The 20,680-nt window shown below is 34.5% G+C and overlaps 1 protein-coding gene across 3 annotated transcripts in view; it reads left to right on the top strand.

Moving 5' to 3' along the window:
* Window positions 1-20,680, top strand: part of EIF3H (eukaryotic translation initiation factor 3 subunit H) — a 97,392-nt gene that overhangs the window by 19,124 nt on the left and 57,588 nt on the right. For all 3 annotated transcript variants that reach the window (XM_032468109.1, XM_032468107.1, XM_006186465.3), the window contains one exon: window positions 17,913-18,069. In XM_032468109.1, coding sequence (XP_032324000.1) covers window positions 17,913-18,069 — 157 coding nt within the window. The remainder of the gene's footprint in view (window positions 1-17,912; window positions 18,070-20,680) is intronic.

Here is a 20,680-nt window from a genome sequence, read left to right on the forward strand (position 1 = left end):
AAATAGTATCTCAATAATCTTAACTGTCTATTCCAATAGACTTGTCAGTGTGTCTTTTATTGTACCTTGTGCAGAGTCAGTGCTAGTATATCCTTTCAGAATAGAAAAATGGATCTTCATTGTAGTTAATTCTTCTCATTTTCCTAGATAAGATCAAGCTAATTCTTCTTATTGGCATTTTCATGTAAAACCCACCTTATTCATCTCAAACCTGTCTGAATCTTACCTTTTTACGTTATACTTTTGATACTCAAAGTGTGGTCCAAGGAGAATTGGTCTTTCCTAATAGCTTGTTAGAAATGCAGAAATACAGTGTCTCAGAATCTTCTGACCTGGTGTTTCAGGTGATTTATAGCATATTAATGTACTGTTCTGGGCCACATCGATCTCTTCCTTTCTCTGAACTTTTTATGACGGCAGCTTGTGTCGCTCACATTGGCATGCAATCATATGTTTTTTATTAATGGTTTACTGTTTATGCATTTTTCTTTCTCACTGAGATGATGACTTGAAGGCAAAAGTGTAAAACATAGATATTTTACATAGTTCCAGTGCTTAAAACCCATTGCCACTGAGATTTAATACCTTTTAAATTTTATTTTCTCCTTTATGTAAAAAGTTATCTTATCGTTTGAAATTGTTAGCTACCTTATTTCTCCTTTACTAGAAGTAAGGTAGGGTATGTTACTAATAAGTGAAAAAGTCAGTTAATGTATACTTTTTTTGTTATCCAGGTGTCAGTTTAGATGTTTAGGGGCTTTGTGACTAATCTTTAGTGGCTCCATCAGGTCACTGACTCATATACCCTGTTCAGCCCTTGTTACAGTCTAAAATTCTCGTTTGTCTTCTCACAGTAAAATATCAACTTCCTGAGAGCAGGACCCATGTCAAGTTCGTTCACTACAATATTTACAAGTGTCTAGAACAGTGACTGACACATAGAAAGTGCTCAGATATTGTGAGTGAATTAATACAGTCCTGTGTATGGAAATTTTCTTGAAGATGAATCATGAGGAAACTGGATTAGTAAATGGTTTGTAGAAATTAATAGTGTGTTAGTGAGGAAAGAGTACAGGAGTGAGTGAGGCCAGGAGACCAGTTAACTTTATAAACTTGCTTATATTTCTTTGTCTTTTTAGTCATCTTTTCTGTTAAAAAAAAATCACTGATGTTAATTGAGCATCTATTCAGTTAACAGGAAGGATTGGTTAGATTATGTCTGACCCTCACAATAGATGTTAATCTCTACTGTGCTTACCTGATGGTTTCTCATTTTTAATGAGAAAATGTTGGTAAGAAATGCTTGTGAACTGAAATGACTAATTCAGATTTTTAAAGGGCTTATACTGGGCTATGACACGTACCATTCTGTTTTGTTTATACTGTATGTAGCTTCTATATGAAGTTACAAAGACTAGATAAAGCTTGTTAAGCTCTATGAAGTGGAAGCTTCGTCTGAAATCTTAGCCTCAAGTCGAATATAGTTTTTGGCCTTTTATTCATGTTTTAACAACAAAAAATTACGTGCTCTTGGCTCCTTTCAGTTTTCTGACTTTAGTGGAGAATGAATAACTTTGACGTGTATGTGTATTTCTTGAAACTCTTTCAAGCTCCAGAACTTTTACATTTTAGCCATCTTAATTATAAATGTTTCTGAAGTGTATTACATAATTTTCTGCCTCTTTAATCAGGGAATATTGAACACAGCTTAACCATATTTTGATGACTTATTATTATCATTAAAACATAATTTATTGTCCCATACTGGGCGAGCGTCCTCAAGAATCCCTTAGGGTATTTATATCTATTTATTTTAATAATAAATATCCCTGTCTTGAATTTTAGGTGCCTTGAACAATTTATCTTTCTAATTGTGATCTTTTTTTGGTGGGGGGAGTTGGAGCTGTTGTTAAATTTATCTTTCACTGCCTTGATTTCCAGCTTTTCATTTGCTATGAATGAAAACCAGATAAACAGTCTTGTTAGCATTGTTTTTAACATGAATGAGGATTGAATTAGTAGGCAGCCTGACATTTTGACTGCTTAGTTATATTTCTTTGCTTTGGCAAGCAAAGTGTTACTGCTTATAAGTAATAGCTTTTAGCAGTAGATAAAAGCATTTGACATACATTACTATATCTTAGGAGCTCCAGGAGCTGACAGAACCAGTGTTATACATGTATACGTATGACTCAGTCACTCATAGAAACTGAGTGGCTTTTCAAGGATATAAAGCAAATATATCCTAGAGCTTGAACTCAGATCTTGCCATCCTCGATTCATTCTGCTTCCCATTATTACAGCTGCTGCTTACATCGTAAGGACTCAATAGATGTTAACTCTTATTATGTGCCAGGTACTGTTCAAAGAACTTTATATATATTATAGCACTGAAGCCATATAACAATTCTTTGATGTAGGACCCATTACTATCCCCGTTTTACAAATGAGGAAGCTCAGGTATATATAGATTATGTGACTTGATTAGTGTTAGGATGGAGGAAATAGAAGTAAAGGTGTTAACAAAATAATCCGGTGCTCCTTGCTCAAGCATTAGGAAGCGTATTTTCCGAAATTTAGGTATCTTACGGACTTAAAACTTGAAAATGTACTGAGAGCTAATACTGTATAATAGAATCTTTATCTTTGAAAATCTGTCATTCTAGGAAATTTGTAGCTAAAATAATTCAATTTAGTAAATAATCTCAAGTTGGGAAAAAGGCAACCTTTAGTTTGTGAGTCACACAGGTTAAGATACTGGGGAATATTGAAGAAGTAAATAGTTATATTAAGGAGAGTTGGGAGGAGTGCTACTAGGTGCCACTAAGTCAGGGAGTTTAGGCAGGCAAACCTAAATCCATCTGACTTTTTCATCTCAGGATGCTTCCAAGATTTGGATAACCCTGCAGGTATCCTGGGCATTGTTCCTTTCCCTTAAGGTCTGAGAGCTTATTGGACTCCATTGCCCTTTTTCTCTTTAGTACGATTTTTAAAGGTTATACTCCATTTATAGTTATTATAAAATATTGGCTATATTCCCCATGTTATATAATACATCCCAGTAGTCTGTCTTGTACCCAGTGAAATCCATTGCCTTAAAAAAAACCAGACTTCCTGACAGTGCTTCCTGTGTTTATGGCCTCTATACCAGTGATGACAAGCTATATTAGTGTTATTTCTTGTAGCTATTGTGGGGATAATTTAAGGAGCCTAGCATACGTGGTATTTCTCTTGGAGGACATGATTTGATAAATCAGAGCATTTCTGGGCCTTAGTTTCTTCTGCTTTAATATGAGGATAATGCATGGCCTTCTTACTGTAATAAATAAAAGCTTAACATATAAAGTTTCTTACTGATGTTTAATCATTGTCAATAGCAGTTTTGGTAGTTGATCTTAATAGTTGGTATTAGCTACATTGGAGTTCCAAACTGGATGCTCTACCCAGTAAATGGAATGAATATGAGAGATTTAAACTGTAGTTGTTGCAGCATATCTGGCCTAGATGAAGTGGCATACATTATCCCCAAATGCCTGCTTTGACATTAAAAGGTGTGAGTGCACAATAAGTATTTTACTTCAGACTACTGGTTTCTTTTCTTTTACTTTCTTGTCACCTTTTGGCTTCAATTAGCTCCTATTATAAATCCTCATCTTCTGCGTAATACCCAGGATTTTATGTTTTTATACAGGTATTTTAAGTCTCAGCAACGTTTTTCTGGACTTTTAGTTCAGCCCTAGAGCCGGTATTGGGGAGAAAAAGCTCTGTAAAGCATTTGGCTTTGAATAGGGTGTTTGCCAGTTCTTATTCTTGTGGTCAGATACTCTCACTTTTACTTTACCAACTCTAGTTTCTTAGATAAAAGTTCCCAATTTCAGCACTTACACGAAACTTGGTTGCATTTGCTTTCCTCTGGGAAATTAGTTCATAATTTTGTTTTTGTAAAATACCATTTAAGTAATGGTACTTGGATATTATTTCATTTGGCAGGGCATGGGAGAATATACTTAAAGGGAAAATAGCTTTGTTTTTTTACAATAAACTGTAGACGATCTTTCTATAATATGGTTATCTCCTGTAAAGATTAAATTTAATAGCAAAGTATTGTATAATTTCTATATGTCTTATTTCTACTGTACTTGTTTCATCAAAACTGAAAGGACTGAAGTGGATACTGGTATATACCAGAGTCGTATCCTGCCTTTTGTTGATGTTGGTACTAAGCCCAAGCATACAAGAAAAAAAATGGATTCAGCAAAATAGTGGTAACTCAATATTAACTTGGTCAAAATATAAAGCTATTTTACTCTTTGAGCCTGAGTATCAACTGTATTTTGGCATAAAATTTTAAGATCTTATTTTTCCCCCAAATAGTAACTAAACACCACAGGTATTCATTGTATCCTGATAATTAATATGAGATTTTTCTTTTCTCAATATCTTTACCTTCCATCCCTGTCCCCAACTAGTTTCATTTGCTATAAGTAGCAAATCTTTATTTATCTATGGGAGAACCGTAATGTGCTTAAAATAGGATGTTTAAAAAAAAAAACAATATATAGTCATTGTAAGAAGAATTTGGAGAAAAAAAAAACACAAAGGGAATTAATTTATAAGCTCATAACTTGAAGGTGGGTAGCACCATTAGGGCTTTGGAACTTATTTTTCTAGTGTTCCTCCGATGCTTTAATAAATACCTTCGGTTGAAATTAATGGGTTAAGGGTGGTTGTGCATGTTTCTAAGCATATTAATCATGTTTCCAAACGGCTCTCCGGAATAGCTGTATAGTATAGTTTACTTTCTCACCTACAGAGTATGGATTGCTGTTTCTTGGCACCATTGCCGACTAAAAGTTGTGATTTCTAAAAATCGTAGTTAATTTTAAACTTAACTGTGCATGTTAGTGTGCTTGTTCCAATGATTCAATTCAGTACATATCTCCTGACCTGTGGTGATATCACCATATGCCCAAGTCACCTAGTCTTCTGGTATTTGATTGTTCCTTAGTGTTCCCTTGGATTCTCTCAAGATCACTTTCCTTAGTAGCTGTAGTCCTAGAATGCAAAAACCCTTTGAAAAATCCTCATTACACAAAACAAAATCAAACTTTACAGACTTTAAGATCCTCTTTACTTTTTGTTTTTAGCCTCTACTAAACGAGGGCTTTCAAGTTTGATATAAGGGTAGCCTTTAAAACAAAACCAACATCTTTTCCTTTTGGGTAGAAGAAAACCCTTGTTTTACATTTTGTGCAGAAATACATAATCGTCAGTTTTGTTCTGGAGGACCTCTTGAGGAGAAAGGTGAATACTAATTACCTTCCCCTGAGATTACTGTGGTATACTTTTTATACTGGGAAGTTGAAATGCTTTTAACTTGTTAAACACAGCCATCAGCCATTACACTGGGTACATGTGGTACACAAATCAAAAGGCAAAAAAGAGTAGGTAGTGACAAGAAACTGTCACTTTCATCCCTGTCTTCAACCACCCTCTTCCCAGAGGCAATCAGTTACTCCTTTTTAATGTTTCCTTTGAATCTATTTTAGCAAGTATTACCTCCTATTAAGGAAGCAGAGACAAACTGTAGTTGGAGTGCCTAAAAATCACCTAAAGGCCTTCTAATTAAGCAGTGGTTCATGCTCCTGAATATAATAAACTTAAACTGTGTTAGGAAGCAGACAGCTCATAACAACTTTGAAATTTTTTTGTTTGTTTTGAATGAGAGAGGAAATGAATTTTGTTCCAGGTAAGCCTTTTTATCACTCATTTTATTTGAGGAAAATGACCTTTTAGCCACATGTGGGAAAATTTGCTGGTTGGTTATATATATTGAGTTGGTAAAGTAAAAATGGAATGTTACAAGTTAAATATCCTTATCAGTTAACATTAATTAAAATAATACATTTGTATGCTTGATTGCATCATTATGCTTTCTCATGACTATTATGGTGAGAGCAGAGCTATTCTTTTTAATTTCTTCAAACCCAGGCTACATTGTCTTTCTCCCCTCTTTCCCAACAATTAGTTGATTTAACTTTAAAACTGCTGGACCATCAGTGAGCATTAGATCCAGGAGAATAATAATGAAATACACTTTTTCAACTGAAATATTATAGAGGTAATATTGATTAAGTGTATTGGAACATCATAACTAATCCCATGGATATCAGGAGCAAAATATCTTTTTTTTTCCTATTAAAGTTTGTTGAATTTCTTTCACATCAGAACTTAACAGCAGTGATTTAAATCCTATTTATTATTTGACTCAGCCAGTTATGAAATGTAACCCCATCCCACTTGAGCCATAAAATGTGTTAAATTTAAGACTAATACTGCTTTCTGCTTTTTGAATTTACATTTTGGCAATAACTGCCTTCTTTGTTCAGTGTTAGAAAAAATGATCCAGGCTTAACCAAATAAGAAAACTGCCAAGTTCACAGATTAGTCAGTGAAAGAAGCCAGAATTAAATGAAAGTCTAGATATTGACTCTACAGAATATGCTAAGGGGAGATTCTGTGGCATTACAGTTTCTTTGAGACTAAAATTCTTCTACAGTAATAGCTGTTCTTTGACAGTGATTGATGTGAGAAATTCAGGCTGTGGACTTTACCTCCCAGAATCTACAAAACTGGAGTAAAGCCAGCTAGGAATTATGCATCCTGTCTGACCTCTTCTCCAACTGGCCAGCAACTGGTGCAGTTTGGGCTTTGCCTTTTTATTTTAGACTTTTAAGACGCTCTTGGAGTAGATCTATTCTTTATTTTTAGCAAGGATAATGATGTTTTTAAGGAAACTTACATCTGTCCATAAACACACATATACACAATATGTTGAATAAATCAATTTAATCGTACTCTTGACTTTTTAAAACAGATTAAAAATATCTTGTCTTGAAACCCTGTGATATTGGTTGTTATAAGAGATAACTCTTGGTAGAGATGACTGATAAATCTTAACAAAAATGGAAGTTTGGTGTCAGGTGGTTGATTTCTAATAAGTCATATTTATAGCTTATTAGACTAAGAAAAAAATCTCTGAGGAATAGACTGAACATTCTGGGAAGACAAGTGTCAGTGCCAGGAGGGTACTTGGCATATTCTAGTCACTCACTAAATATTTGTGGGATAGATGGATGGATGAGTGAATAGATGAGGTGAAATGTTTATCGTAATAATGGTAGTTGTAATAGAAGCTAACACAGGATTTACTAGGCACAATGTGCTAGGTACTTTGGATTATTTTTTTTAACCCTTGTAATAATGCTATGAGAAAAGTACTGACTGACTTATCTCCACAGGAGGTGAGTGAGGCTAGGATGGACAAGGTAGTCTGCCTAAGGCCACAGAGCTGGCATTTCAAACTTAGTTTTCTGAATTCTAGTGCTTTGTCTCTCAACTGTGCTATATAATTTTCCTGCTTTACAGGATAGACCTGAGGTTCACATTTGTGCATACTCATAAGAATTAATTTTAAGCTTTTACTAGTGTTTTCTCTCTCACTTGAACATTATTTTTTTCACAAAAATAATGGTTAGTAGATTAGTTCTAGAGTTACTGCATTGGACGAGTGGAAGACAGTAGATCAAGGTTTGCAGGTTGGGGCTTCAGCTGGGCTCACTTGGTAATAAATTCACTGTCTCACCTCTGTCTTACAGAGCATGTGATTCAAAGTAGGTTCCTGCTGCTGAAATGAGTTTATTTTTACCCTTCTTAAAAATACAATGTTCAAAATAGAATCAAAACTAAGAGAACCTGTGATCTGACCTCAGCTGAGGAGCATGCCTCTCCTCTCCTATAGCAGCAGCTTGCTGGGGGAGTGGTGGGAGCTATGGGTTTGATAGCTACATAGTTTAGAGTTCACATCTATTGAGATAATCTTAGATTTTGAAAGACTTCATTATCAGTGAGATACATTAAGAAGTATTTGATTACAAAGTCTGAATGTTCACAACTTCTGGAATTGGGATAGAACTGTACCTGCCTAATATTACAGGTTCTGTAAACCAGGGCTGCCTGAAATGTGCGGTATGGTCCCTGAACTGTTTGCTGGTCTGCCCAAGATAAGCACAGGATTGAGACTGAGTGTTTAGAAACTTTAACAGCAGTTTAATATTGCTGTGTAGCTAAGCTTGCGATCCCTAGGCTTATATTCTCTATGTCTTTTAAATTTTTTTTCACTTTCTAGTAAACATTTTTTATTTTTTGCCTAAAATATTGGCCTTTGATGGACTGAAGGATGATTAGTTCTTTGTTAACTTGTAGTTTGAGAAGCACAGTTATAAATGATTTTCATACCTATTTTAGATAACAGCAGTGTTCCTATAACCAGAATCTAATAACATTTAGTAGAACCTTATCTAAAATAGTATTGTGATCACTACATACCACTAGATTTACTTTTTTTATTATTAGGTTCAGTGGTAAAACATTTTAATAACGTCAGCATTTCTTAATCTGTGAAGATAAGTCGATTTGATGTTTGCTTACTGTAGGTGCACAATACAGGTTGCAACTTCTGAGCATTCCTTAAGAGCTTAGCTTTATAAAAGAGGGTTAAAAATGATAGATGGTATAGTTCTAATAATTTAAAACTACCTAGGTCCCCAATCATTTAAACTGCACTTTCAACAGACCCCTTTTATGTGTATTACAGGGACAGTGGGAAACCTGCTTTTCCTGGTGAAGATTTATTGCCATAAGTTGACACAAAGTCTGAATTGATATTTTGCTGACTTATAATTGGCTTAGGTTAGGATTCTCTTAAAGAGATCACTTTGCTTGTTGAAAACTAGTCTATATATCCAGAAGTTACCTCTTTAACCTTAATGTTGTATACATATGTGTATTTTCTGGTAATTTGTGTATGTGTGTGCAGTGACATCTGTGAATTGAGTTGAAGAGTAACCATAGCAATAGGAGATTAGAGTTTAAAGTCAGCAGGTGCTCGGGCTTATAGTGTGTGGATTTTTTTTTTCCTTCTCCTTTCAGGGCCATTTAACTGTGCTTCATTCAGTCCATATATTTTTTTAATGTACCCAAAAGAACATGCTAAAATCAAGATATATTATGTCCACATCATTCTGTCAACTCAGTGGCACTGTCAAAAAAGGAAATTAAACTAGTCTGTTCTTTTTTTTTTAAATTAGTTTGTTCTTTGTGAAACTCCACACAGTAAATTGCAATGCTTACTGTATTTAAAAATCTTTCCCCTTGTTTTTCTTTATTTGATGTTTTTGAATTAAAAACAAATATATGCTTATAACTAAGTAAATAATACAAAGATTCCACATATCCTGGTTTATACAGACATAAATACATATCTGCATGTATATAATAAATTTTTATTACTATTAATTTTTAAAACTCTTTCTAACCCTTGGTGTGTCACGGGCCTCTTTGGGAATCTAACAAATACCATGGACCTTTCTTCCATGAAAACGCCCTCAGTACATAGACATGTGATTTCAAGAGGTTCTTAGATCTCTTTGAGTTCGTCTATAGTTGTCAAGTTTGAATGTTTGCTTTTAAGGCTTATACACTTTGAGAAGTATACTTGTTAACAGAATTTTGGGTAGTGTGGACTATTTTTTAGCCATGTCTTTTTTTTGAGGGGGCAGTGTATTATGTGATTGTTTATAAACATTTAAACATTTACCCAATTTCTGGTGAATTAGTTTTACATAGATTTTTCTAGGTAACTGAAATTATCTATTAATTACCTAATTAATCTCATTAAATTCTAAAGTACTTTAAAAGAAAAATTCTAAGTGTCATACTTCTTCGACTTATAAAATAATACAGTTCGATTTGTTTTTGATTACTTATGCTTATTGTAAACTTTAGTTATTTTAAACTTGAGAGTTTATATATACATACATAAAACATAAATAATATTGGAATATAGCAGTGGTTTTTAATCTACTTCCTTGGACCTTATAGCATTTCAGGGGGTCTTTGAGCTCTGGAATTGAGGACAGAATTGAGAGTGGGTACACATATGAGTTGTTTCTCCATCAGTGGACTTTTAAAAAATATGTACAGTTTTTTAAAGTTAAGGTATTATTTATACACAATAAAATCCACTCATTTTAAATGTACGGTTTGATGAACTTCAGTGTTTTAAATAAATGTATAAAGGGCACCACAGTCAAGATGTAAAATAGTTGCCTCACCTTGAAGACTGTGCCCTTGTGCCTCAGTATCCTCCCCTTCACCTTGGCTTCAGGCACTGTCAGCTATAGTTTTGCCTTGTCTAGAATTCTGTATAAAGAAAGTCATAGAGTGTATAGCATTTTGTTTGACTTCTTTCACTTACTATGATGTTTTTGAGATTGTTCCCTGTTGTTGTATTGATACTTTGTCCCTTTTTATAGCCGAGTAGTATTCCGTAGAATGGATATACCACTGCAGTTTGTTTATGCATCTGTGTTTGGTAGACCTTTGGATTGCCTTCAGGTTTTGACTGTTAAGAGTAACGCTACCATGAACATTCATGAACATATCTTTGTATAGATAACGTTTTGATTTTTCTTGGGTAAATTCTGAGGAGCAGGAATTTGGGTCATGTAGTGGTTTATATTTAACTATAAGATACTGTAATTACTGTTTTCTACTATTCCCTTAGCAATTTTCATTGAGCTCTTGCTTTTTGGGAAGTTCTCAATTTACATTTCCCTGAGTCAAACAGATCCAAGACTCCACCTCCTGACCCAGGACAGGAATTGGGCTGCAGCCCAGCTTCTTTGTCTTGGGCAGTGTACCTAGGTCTGATATACCTTTGGATACTGCTGTATTAACTCACAGGGTTAGTGCCCAGGTTTGTGAGTTTTCTCTTCTGGCTTGATTGACTGTTTATTTCAGCTTTTCAGAAATGCAGCCTATTCACCATTTCTTCATGTACACAGGAGTAGAGGAGGTTGAGGTACTTTATGTTGGTATATTGCAAGGCCTGAAAGTTCCAGATATATTTCTTAGTTCAGTTTTTAACTCAAAAATTTATTAGAGTTTTTACCTTCATTAGAGGAATTTTAGGTGGTAACTTTGTAGACATATGTTTACTAGGTAAAGATTGACCTTGACACTGGTATTAGAACTATTGCTGATTATAAAAGCCATGACAAAGCTTTCCTGAAAGGATTTTATTAATATATTGTTTCATAATTCATCAAAAAAAGTTAGGAAATTGTTAGTCCTGAATTATGTAATAGTATCTGAAGACATAATTATTTCTGCCAGGAAGATTGGGTTTATTAATTATATACTTTAGGCCTTTTTGTTCCCCTAAAACACAACTTGTTTACTTTATGAAAAGCAAATCTTAGCCATTTTTTGGTAATAGCTTTTAAAATCCATAGGTGGCAAGTATTCTCTTCATCCAGATCTTCATAGGGCTGACTGCTTGTTCTTCAGTTTTCTGCTTAGGTGTTGTCTCAAAGGGAGGCCTTTTCCAGGTCACTCTAGCTAATGGTACTTTTTCCTGTTTATTGTCTTCATAGCGCTTTTTACAATCTGTAAGCACATTAATTTTCTTAGTTGTCACTCTAAGAGTAGTTGTTCTTAAGGTGTGAGAATTCCCAGCACTCTTTTAGAGGGTCTCAGATATCAAAACTGTTTTCCTAATAATAATTAAACATTAACTTGTCATTTTTACTCTCATTTTTTCATGAGTGTTTAATGGAGGTTTCCAGATGCTATATGATGTGTTATATAAAATGTTGAATACAGAAGCAGATATGAGAATCCATTTGTCTTATTAAACTAGACATTAATAGAATTTACAGAAATGTAAAACAATGTCATTCTTCTATCCTTAACAAATTATTTTTTTTGGAAAATAGTTATTCATAAAAATGTAGTCTAAGTTAGTGTGTGATGCATTTATTTTGTTAAGTAATATTTTTAACATTTTTTTGGTTTGAGTTGTTAGTTTGTAAAAATCAATATAAAAGTTCCTGGGGGTCAACAGTAATTTTTAAGAGTCTTAGAAGGGCCCTTTGACCAAAAGATTTGAGAACTGATATTCTAAAATATAAGCTCCATGAAAGTAAAGATCTTATGTGTTGGACTTAGTTTCATATTCACAGGATCTGGCAGAGGTATAACTGGCCTGTAGAAGTCACTCAGAGAATATCTAGGTGAATGGATTAATGAGAGCATGGGAAAAACTGAAAATAGCAGAATTCTAGTAATTTTGTGCAGGGCTTCCAAGTTGTTCTGTAGTAACTGGTCTTTGTAGATATCATATTTGATAGAAAATTATTCTAATTCATTAGAAAATACAATCTTTATTTTGGCCAGATTTAAATTGTTCCCTGGTATAGAACTGAAAGTTTTTGATACGATTTTAATCAAGAGGTATTAGAGATTCTGCTAAATGTTCTTTTTGATTGACTCCTGGTATAATTAATTTATTTGGCTATTTTAGATTATTAATATTTTATCCTGTAACATTGGGAATATTTGTTGTCTTAGAAGTTAAATCCTTTGCTGTTTTTAAGCCTTTTGGACAGTTAGATTTTCATTTTTTAAAAAAGCCAGGCACTTAAAGAAATAGTATTTTGTTCATCAGAGATTATGAAATAGTATGCTTTGCTTTCTCAAATTGTTGGCACTGAATAATATACAGTAGTAGGTAGAAGTGGTTCCTCTAGGGTAATTTCAGCAGATAGGAAATCTGTTTACTATCTTGCAACTTGGGATTCTTTAAGATCCACCCATCCTGGGAACATGGACACCTTAGAAAGCTAGGAGATGGTTCTAGAGAGCAGCGGACCTATTCCAAGAACAATACTTACTGTGCGGGGCACACCAAATAGGTTAGTAAGCATTTAGACCCAGAGTATGACGGTTTTAGGTAGATGTAGAAGAATTTGGTAATTTAGGGCTCTGCTGGCCAGTTTGTTTCTGTCCTTTAAGGCATGACTTATAGTTGAATCTTCATTTACCCACTAGTTTATAGGATAAAGGAACCTGGTCAGCAGTAGTTTATAAGCAGTCATAAATATGGAGTCAAGCCATAAAGAATAAGTCTTACTCTGCTACAGACACTTGAATGCTTCTCAGATGGACTGCTTGCATTAACTTTCCTCTCATATCTATAGTGTAGTGATCCTTCCAAGTAGGGCTTGAGTTCCTCTTATTAGGGGGTGATATTTATGCTTTTATAAATTAAAGGTTCATTTTGAGGTCTCAGTGTACTCACTTTTCAGCAACACTGTCTTGAAACAGGAAAAGAAACTTGTGGCTTAGCCAGTTGTGTGCATTGCAATCATGTGAAGAGTGATAGCAAAACAAAACAAAAAAGGAAGGCTGGTCATCAAAAGATAGAATGAAGTAGAGTGTTAGAATCACATGGACAGCCTAAAAACAAAAATGGAAACCAAAATTAAAAAAGAGAAACCCAACCCCCAAACCAGTATAGGAACCCCAACCTAGATTAATTAACTCTGAATTTCAGGGGCTGGATTTCAGGCATCAGTATTTTAAAAATACTGATGGCTGTAATATGTAGCCAGGGTGAAGACCTCTTTTCATTTATTTAAAAATCTGAGAACAAGTGATAGGGAGCTCCTGAGTATGTGGGATCATTTGTGATACTTAAAAACAAAATACAATATAGGAATATGTTTTTCTTTTGAAGAGCTATTAAGCTTCCCATGTATCTTATAAGAACGGGGGAAGATGACATCGGTAAACAGGGTTAATTAAAAATATGAACAGAAGCATATGATTGGCTGGAGGAAGAGAAAATGAAAAGTCAGTAAGCATGAGTACAACAGGACTTGTGTGGTGGAACATTCCCATCTTGTGGCTCGTGAGAATAGTGCTGTTAAAGAGCTGAATTGCTCTCTTGCCACCAATGGCAGTTTCCTGCTCATGCTCCTTCTAGTGACCAGGGCACAAAAAAATGTCACGACCACCACCATTCCCTCAGTCTTTTTGCTGCCTGACCCCATAAACCCTTCACTGAACTTGTCTTACTCCATGCAGAAGCCCTGAATCTACAGCTTGGTCACAGAGACTTCTTTCAGAGCTGTTGCCACTGCATTCTATGAAAAACAGGCTTAGGGCATAAAGTTACTCAGTTGTTGTGAAGTGATTAAATGTACATTGGAGTCAGAAGTCAGATCTCACCTCCCTGGTTTAATAAATCCATGTCAGATTCTCTGTTTCCTGCTCTGTAAAAATGGGAAAATAATATTACTTCACGGAATGATTACGAGGATTAAATGAGTTAAAGCAAAACAAAACAAAAAAAGAAGGCTGGTCCATGCTACCTCATCAAAAGGTAAAATGAAGTAGAATGTTAGAATCATGTGGACAACCTAAAAACGAAAATAGAAACCAAAATTAAGAAAAAGAAACCCAACCCCCAAAACCAATATAGGAACCCCAACCCAGATTAATTAACTCTGAATTTCAGGGGTTGGGTTTCAGGCATCATTGTTTAAAAAATAGTGATGGCTGTAATATGTAGCCATGTGAGACACTTGGAGTGCTTGGCAATAAGTGATCAATAAATGTTTACCATGCATTCCTTTAACAGGTATATTTTGAGTATCTTTTATGTGCGAGTACCTGTGTTGGGGGTTGAAGATGTGATGAGTGAAACGTCCCTTCCTTTTTATAACATGTAAGAGGGGAGACCATGAGTGGAACATGGATATTGTCTTACTTATAAATACCAATATAATCTATGGAGTGTTTTTATATATACAGTAAGTTCTTGGGTATTTATGCAGGATATCAAAAGCCTTTATGTCAGTTGGTTACTTCTGATCAGGAGTTTCCTTTTATTTATTTATTTATTTTTTAAACATTTCTTTCATTGAGCTAGAGTCACCCACAATGCTGTGTCAAATTCCAGTGTGGAGCACAATCCCTCAGCTATGCATGAACATACATACATTCACCGCCACATTCTCTTTCGCTGTGAGCCACCACAAGATAGGAGTTTCCTTTTGACATCGAAATGAGCCTGCTCTGAAGTTTGTAATGAGATTCCACTACATTTTTTTTAAACCAAAGAATTGAAATTTTAGTGTGTATGTAGGAAATAGGAAGATTATAAAATGTCACAATGAAGAATGAGTCTGCTTAGTTTTGATAAAGTTTTTTTTCTGAATGCTTTATTTCATCACATTTTATTAAACTGGCAAAATCATAAATATTAGAGTTAGAAATTATTTTAGTGATCGCCAGGCCTTTTCTAAAGGCTTTCTATTTTGGATAGCTGTAAGTGCTAGGGAGAGTTCATCCTTAAAATTGAGACCTTCTTCCCTGAAGCTATCACTTGTGGTCCTTCATTAGCCTTTCAAAGTAAGACGCATCCTCTCTCTAGTGCCTCACTATTTGGAAGGTGCTCTCTGTGATTGTCCCTAGCCTCGGAGAGAGATTTGAATTCAGAGAACTGGTTCTCATCACAGGGTTTTAAGCTTTCTTACAATTTACCTTTCTGGGTATACTTACTCATGTTGATTATCTTTAGCAGATAGTTAAACCGCTGCTTTTCCCATTGCTCAGTTGAGTACTCTTACTGGTAAATTTTCTCTTGGTCATCATAGAGAACTGGATATAGCTGGTCAGCAATGCTGAAAAGAGTGAAGTAATTGTTTCTCTGACTTTAAGCACTGTACTTCTGTGGTTGCTGTATAAATTGCATTGATTCTTGGGGCAGGCTGTGCTGTTTGGTTACATGGCCTCCAATCCCTTTACAGTTCACATTGGTAAGAGTTAAGATAGTGTGTCAATATAAGACATTTTTGAACTATGCTGGTTGGTTTTTAAACATAGTAATTATTCTTTCTCATTTCTTTTCTTTATAAAAGGAAATAAGGTTATTTTGGCCCAGCTTTTTGTGAAACTATACTAGGTCCTAGTCATCAATACTCCTTTCAGCACACATAGGAATCAGCTGTTTAGGAATCGGTTCTAGAATTTGTGCAAAGATATGCGTTAAGCTCAGATGTCTTCTAGCACCTCTCCTTTACTTTGATTTCAACTGTGGTTCAGTGATCTCTGTAATAGGAGGGTTAAGTATCGCAGAAGCTAGGTAATCTAGGCAAATTGGTGGGTGTGTTTGTAGTAACTCTTTATCAGTTTTGTTTAAGTGTGAAAATGATTGTCCATGGCAGAGAGGAAAGTTGAATAGGAATTAAATAGTTCTGCTTTCCTTTTATTGACAAAGTCAATAATGTTGATTATTTATTGAGCATTTATTGCATGGCAAATTCTGTGTGAAGTATTTATACTTTCTCATTTTTAGTTGTGTCAGTAATGCTATGAAACAGCTCCATTTCTTGTTAGAAATCCAAAACTTAGAAAGATTAAATAGCTTTTCCAAGGTCACAGCTAATAAATGATGGAGCTAGAACTCCTACCTATTCTTCATGACTCTTAAAGCCCATTTTATGCCTTCAAGAAGTGGAGAGGTCTTTTACATAGGAATGTGTAAGGTTTGTGCACTTTCTTCATGGCGTTGAAGGTCTGTCAGTCTTACCAGTTAGTGTCCTTCCACATTAAGCCCTTTTCCCTGCTAACTGCTTGCTGTCCTTAGGAGGTCTGGATCTTACTGGTGTAAAGTCTTTTTGAGTCTACTCATCACAGAGTCTTTGCTTCATGTTACTACTAACCCATGGTTTTAATTATTTAGTTACTGATATGAAAATCATCTCCTTGTTATTAAAGTATACACTCAAGCTTTGGGGTTAGACTTAGTTTAAGTCTTGGCTCTAACTGGATGTGTGATCTTTAGCCATTTACTTCTCTCTGCTTAAATTTTCCTATTTGTAAAATAAGTATAATAATGCTTTCCTCCTAGGGTAGTTGTGAGAATTACATGATTTGATAATGTGTTTAAAATAATTAGAATACTGCCTGGCACCATGATGTTCAATAATTGTAACCTTTATTATTAACTGGTTACTGATGATTAATTTCTATCAATAATGTATTTTAAATGAAACACTGATCAGTAAAATACTAATTACCACTTTATTGTTAGACTTATTTTTCCCTCTGAGAACCTTCTATTATATTTTAGACTGCGTTATCCCATGGGCTTGTACTGAATAACAGACTACTACGACTAATAAATACTATGTGCCAAGCACCATTCAAAGCCCTTTAATATATTAACAAACTCATGTTGTGGGAATTATTATTAATCATTACTGTTACTGTGAAATTTTAAATTAATTGCCTTTTCAGTCATGTAGTGTTACCTCTTTATCTTTATGGAAATATTGAAGGAGGGAGTAATATAAGAGCCGGCAATTCCATTAGAAGCTATTTGGTATGTCCTTCTGGTTGAGAAGAAATAGTCAGTCCTGGAGACTGGATTCTCTTTGTGTTCTCCATTACCAAGCAGATTCTTCTTGGATACCCATTCCCATTGTTGCTTCCTCTGACTGAGATGCCCTGTTCAAGAACCATCTTGAGGTGTTGAGAATTTGTCAGAGGGCCCTGCTTTTAGGTGTTCAGGTAATTGAGGTCTTTATCTCTGTGTCTTATTGATACTTTTATCATCTATGGCAGGAAATTATCTTTCTCTTAACAAAGGTGAACAGGATCACTTTCTTTGTAATAATCGCAGGTTGAGGTGATATTGTTTGGCTGAAGGAACTGTTGGATGCCAGACCCTTGGGGAGTCTTGACTTGAAGGTTATGAGTGCTATTACGTGGATGTGTTTGACGTGTCTCCAAATTTCAGGAGTTTCAGATGTACATTTAGACTATGTAAGACTTCATTGTTTATGTAAGGGCAAAGGAAATGATTTGTAAGAAATTTGGTTAGTTCTATTATATAAATTTGTGGGTTTGCAAACCCACCAGTAAAATTTATTTTTTCTTTGAAATAAAGTGTAAACTATAAGAATGGTATTTAAGCTCCTTTCTGTGTTTTCTTTTAGGTGGTATTAAAGATAATCAAACATTACCAAGAAGAAGGACAAGGAACTGAGGTGGTTCAAGGAGTGCTTTTGGGCCTTGTTGTAGAAGATCGGCTTGAAATTACCAACTGCTTTCCTTTCCCCCAGCACACAGAAGACGATGCTGACTTTGATGAAGGTAAGGGTACTCATCGTAACTATGTCTTTGCAGTGCACACAAATGGTTATTAATCCAGTTCTCACCATAACCTTTGACGATCTGTTGTTGGGAGCCTGTCAGGCTGTTTCTTGAAAAAATGATAACACATTCTCTGAAATGAAGATTTATTATCAAAAACTTGATTAGCTTGGCCTTTCCTTATTTGGAATTTGTGATTCTGATGTTAATAATCTAGATTGGAGCTGTGCTGATGTTAACTTGTCCATTAGGAAACCGTCTTGCCAAATACATTGTGAAGGACAGGATCATCTTTATGCCCAACACCCATTTCCTTCTGTAGTATTTGACTTACTGTTTAAGAAGAGATGAATTGATCTACCTATTTCAAAAGACATTCCTTTAAAAAAAAAAAAAGGAAGACAATCCTTAAGCATTTTATTTTTGTGCTACAAGTGTAATTGCTTTGTTAGGGATGGCTAGTAGGAGTTAAAGGCTCACACCACAGGTCACAGTAAGCATCCGAAAGGATTAAAAAAAAATCTAGTTGAAAATAATTTCCCACTTGTCTGAACTGTCAGAACTCATTTTGCATGTATAACTTTTATTTTTTTATGGTAGTTAAAAAATATATCATTTTAATTATTAAATGTACAATAGTATTAACCTTATGTTCATAAGAGTTTGACTGCTATAGATACCTTATATAAGTGGAATTATGCAGTCTTTTTATGACTGGCTTATTTTACTCAGCTTAATGTCCTCAAGGTTCATCCATGTTGTAACATTTGGCAGGATTTCCTTCTCTTTTTTTTACGTTTTATTTTATTTTAATTTAATTTAATTTAATTTTTTGGATTTCCTTCTTTTTTAAGGCTGAATATTCCCTTTTATGTGTACATATTTTTTCCATTCGTTTGTTAATGGATATTTAGATTATTTGGCTACTGTGCATAATGTGCAAATACCTCTTTGAGATCTTGTTTTCAGTTCTCTTGGATATATAATCTCTTCAGAAATGAGATTTGTTGGATCATAAGATAATTGTATATTTAATTTTTTGAAGAACTTTCATATTGTTTTCCACAGTGGCTACATCAGTTTGCATTCCCACCAACAGTGCACAAAGGTTCCCTTTTCTCCACATTCTTGCCAACACTTGTTATTTGTTGTCTTATTGATGATAGCCGTCAGGTGTAAGGTAATCTTTCATTTTAGTTTTGATTTGCATTTCTCTGATGATTAGTGATGTTGAGCATCTCTTCATATGCTTGTTGGCCATTTTTATGTCTTCTTTAGAAGGAGAAATCATTATTCAAGTCCTTTGATCATTTTAGGATTTTTAAATTTTTGTTCAGTTGAAGGAATTCTTTATATATTTTGGATATTAGCTCCTTATAGTATATATGGTTTGCAAATATTTTCTTCCATTCCATAGGTTTCCTTTTTCACTCTTTTAATTGGTTTTTTTTTGTTGTTGTTGTTATGCAGAAGCTTCTTAGTTTAATATAATTCAACTTGTGTATTTTTGCTTTTGTGGCCTGGCTTTTGGGGTAATATCCAAGAAATCATTGCCAAGACCAGTGTTACAAAGGGTCTACTGTGTATTTCCTTCTTGGAATTTTATGCCAGTACCATACTGTTTGATTATTGTTGCTTTGTAATATGTTTTGGAATCAAGACGTTTGATGTCTCCAGCTTGTGTTTTTCTTTCTCAGGATTATTTTGCCTGTTGAGGGTCCTTTGAGATTCCATATGCATTTTAGATTTTTTTTGCCTATTTCTGTCATTGGCATTTTGATAGGGATTACATTGAATCTGTAGATTGTGTTGAATAATATGGACACTTTAACAATATTAAATCTTCCAATCCATGAAAACGGGTTGATGTCTTTCCATTTATTTGTGTCATCTTTACTTTCTTTCAGCAGTGTTTTGTAATTTTCAGTGTACAGATTATTTCATTGGTCAAGTTTGTTCCTACGTATTTTATTCTTTCTGATGCTATTATAAATGGAATTGTTTAAAAAATTATTTTTTATTGTTCATTTTCTGTATAAGTTTTAATTGGTCACTTTTAACTTTGATAAAATGTTACCTCAATTGACTTCACATCCTCATAATACTTTGAACAAATAGTAATACAAAGTATATTCTTACTAAGGGTAATACCATGGTATTGCAGTTTGGTCTATAAATCTTTTTCTTATTGAAGCAATACCTCTAGAAACGAACCAAGGCTGTTTTATTCTAGGCACTCAGATGTTTGCAATTTAAAAGAACTTTGGTGCATTACGTGTATTTTATTTTATTTTTTACCAGCCAGGATCTCCCTGTTTCCTCTGAACTTCTGTAATATTAATGTTAAATGTGTGAAATATCCAGGATTAAGGTTGGGATTTCTCTTCAGTCCATTCTGGCAGGTATTAGGATATATCTGTTCCCATATTCACCAGCATATCTGGAGATGCTCAGTTGTAATTCAGTAATAGCTCTTTTAGATCTGGAAGACGCGGGAGAAGACCAGGGACTGTTAGCACAATTTCTTTGATTTACAAGTGAGGAGCCTGAGAGGTTCACGTGGAGTGGCTTACTCAGTTTCCTGGTTAGTGGCACAGTTGGGAGTAGAATC

Source organism: Camelus ferus, chromosome 25 (genome assembly GCF_009834535.1).
Source record: "Camelus ferus isolate YT-003-E chromosome 25, BCGSAC_Cfer_1.0, whole genome shotgun sequence".
Classification (NCBI taxonomy): domain Eukaryota; kingdom Metazoa; phylum Chordata; class Mammalia; order Artiodactyla; family Camelidae; genus Camelus; species Camelus ferus.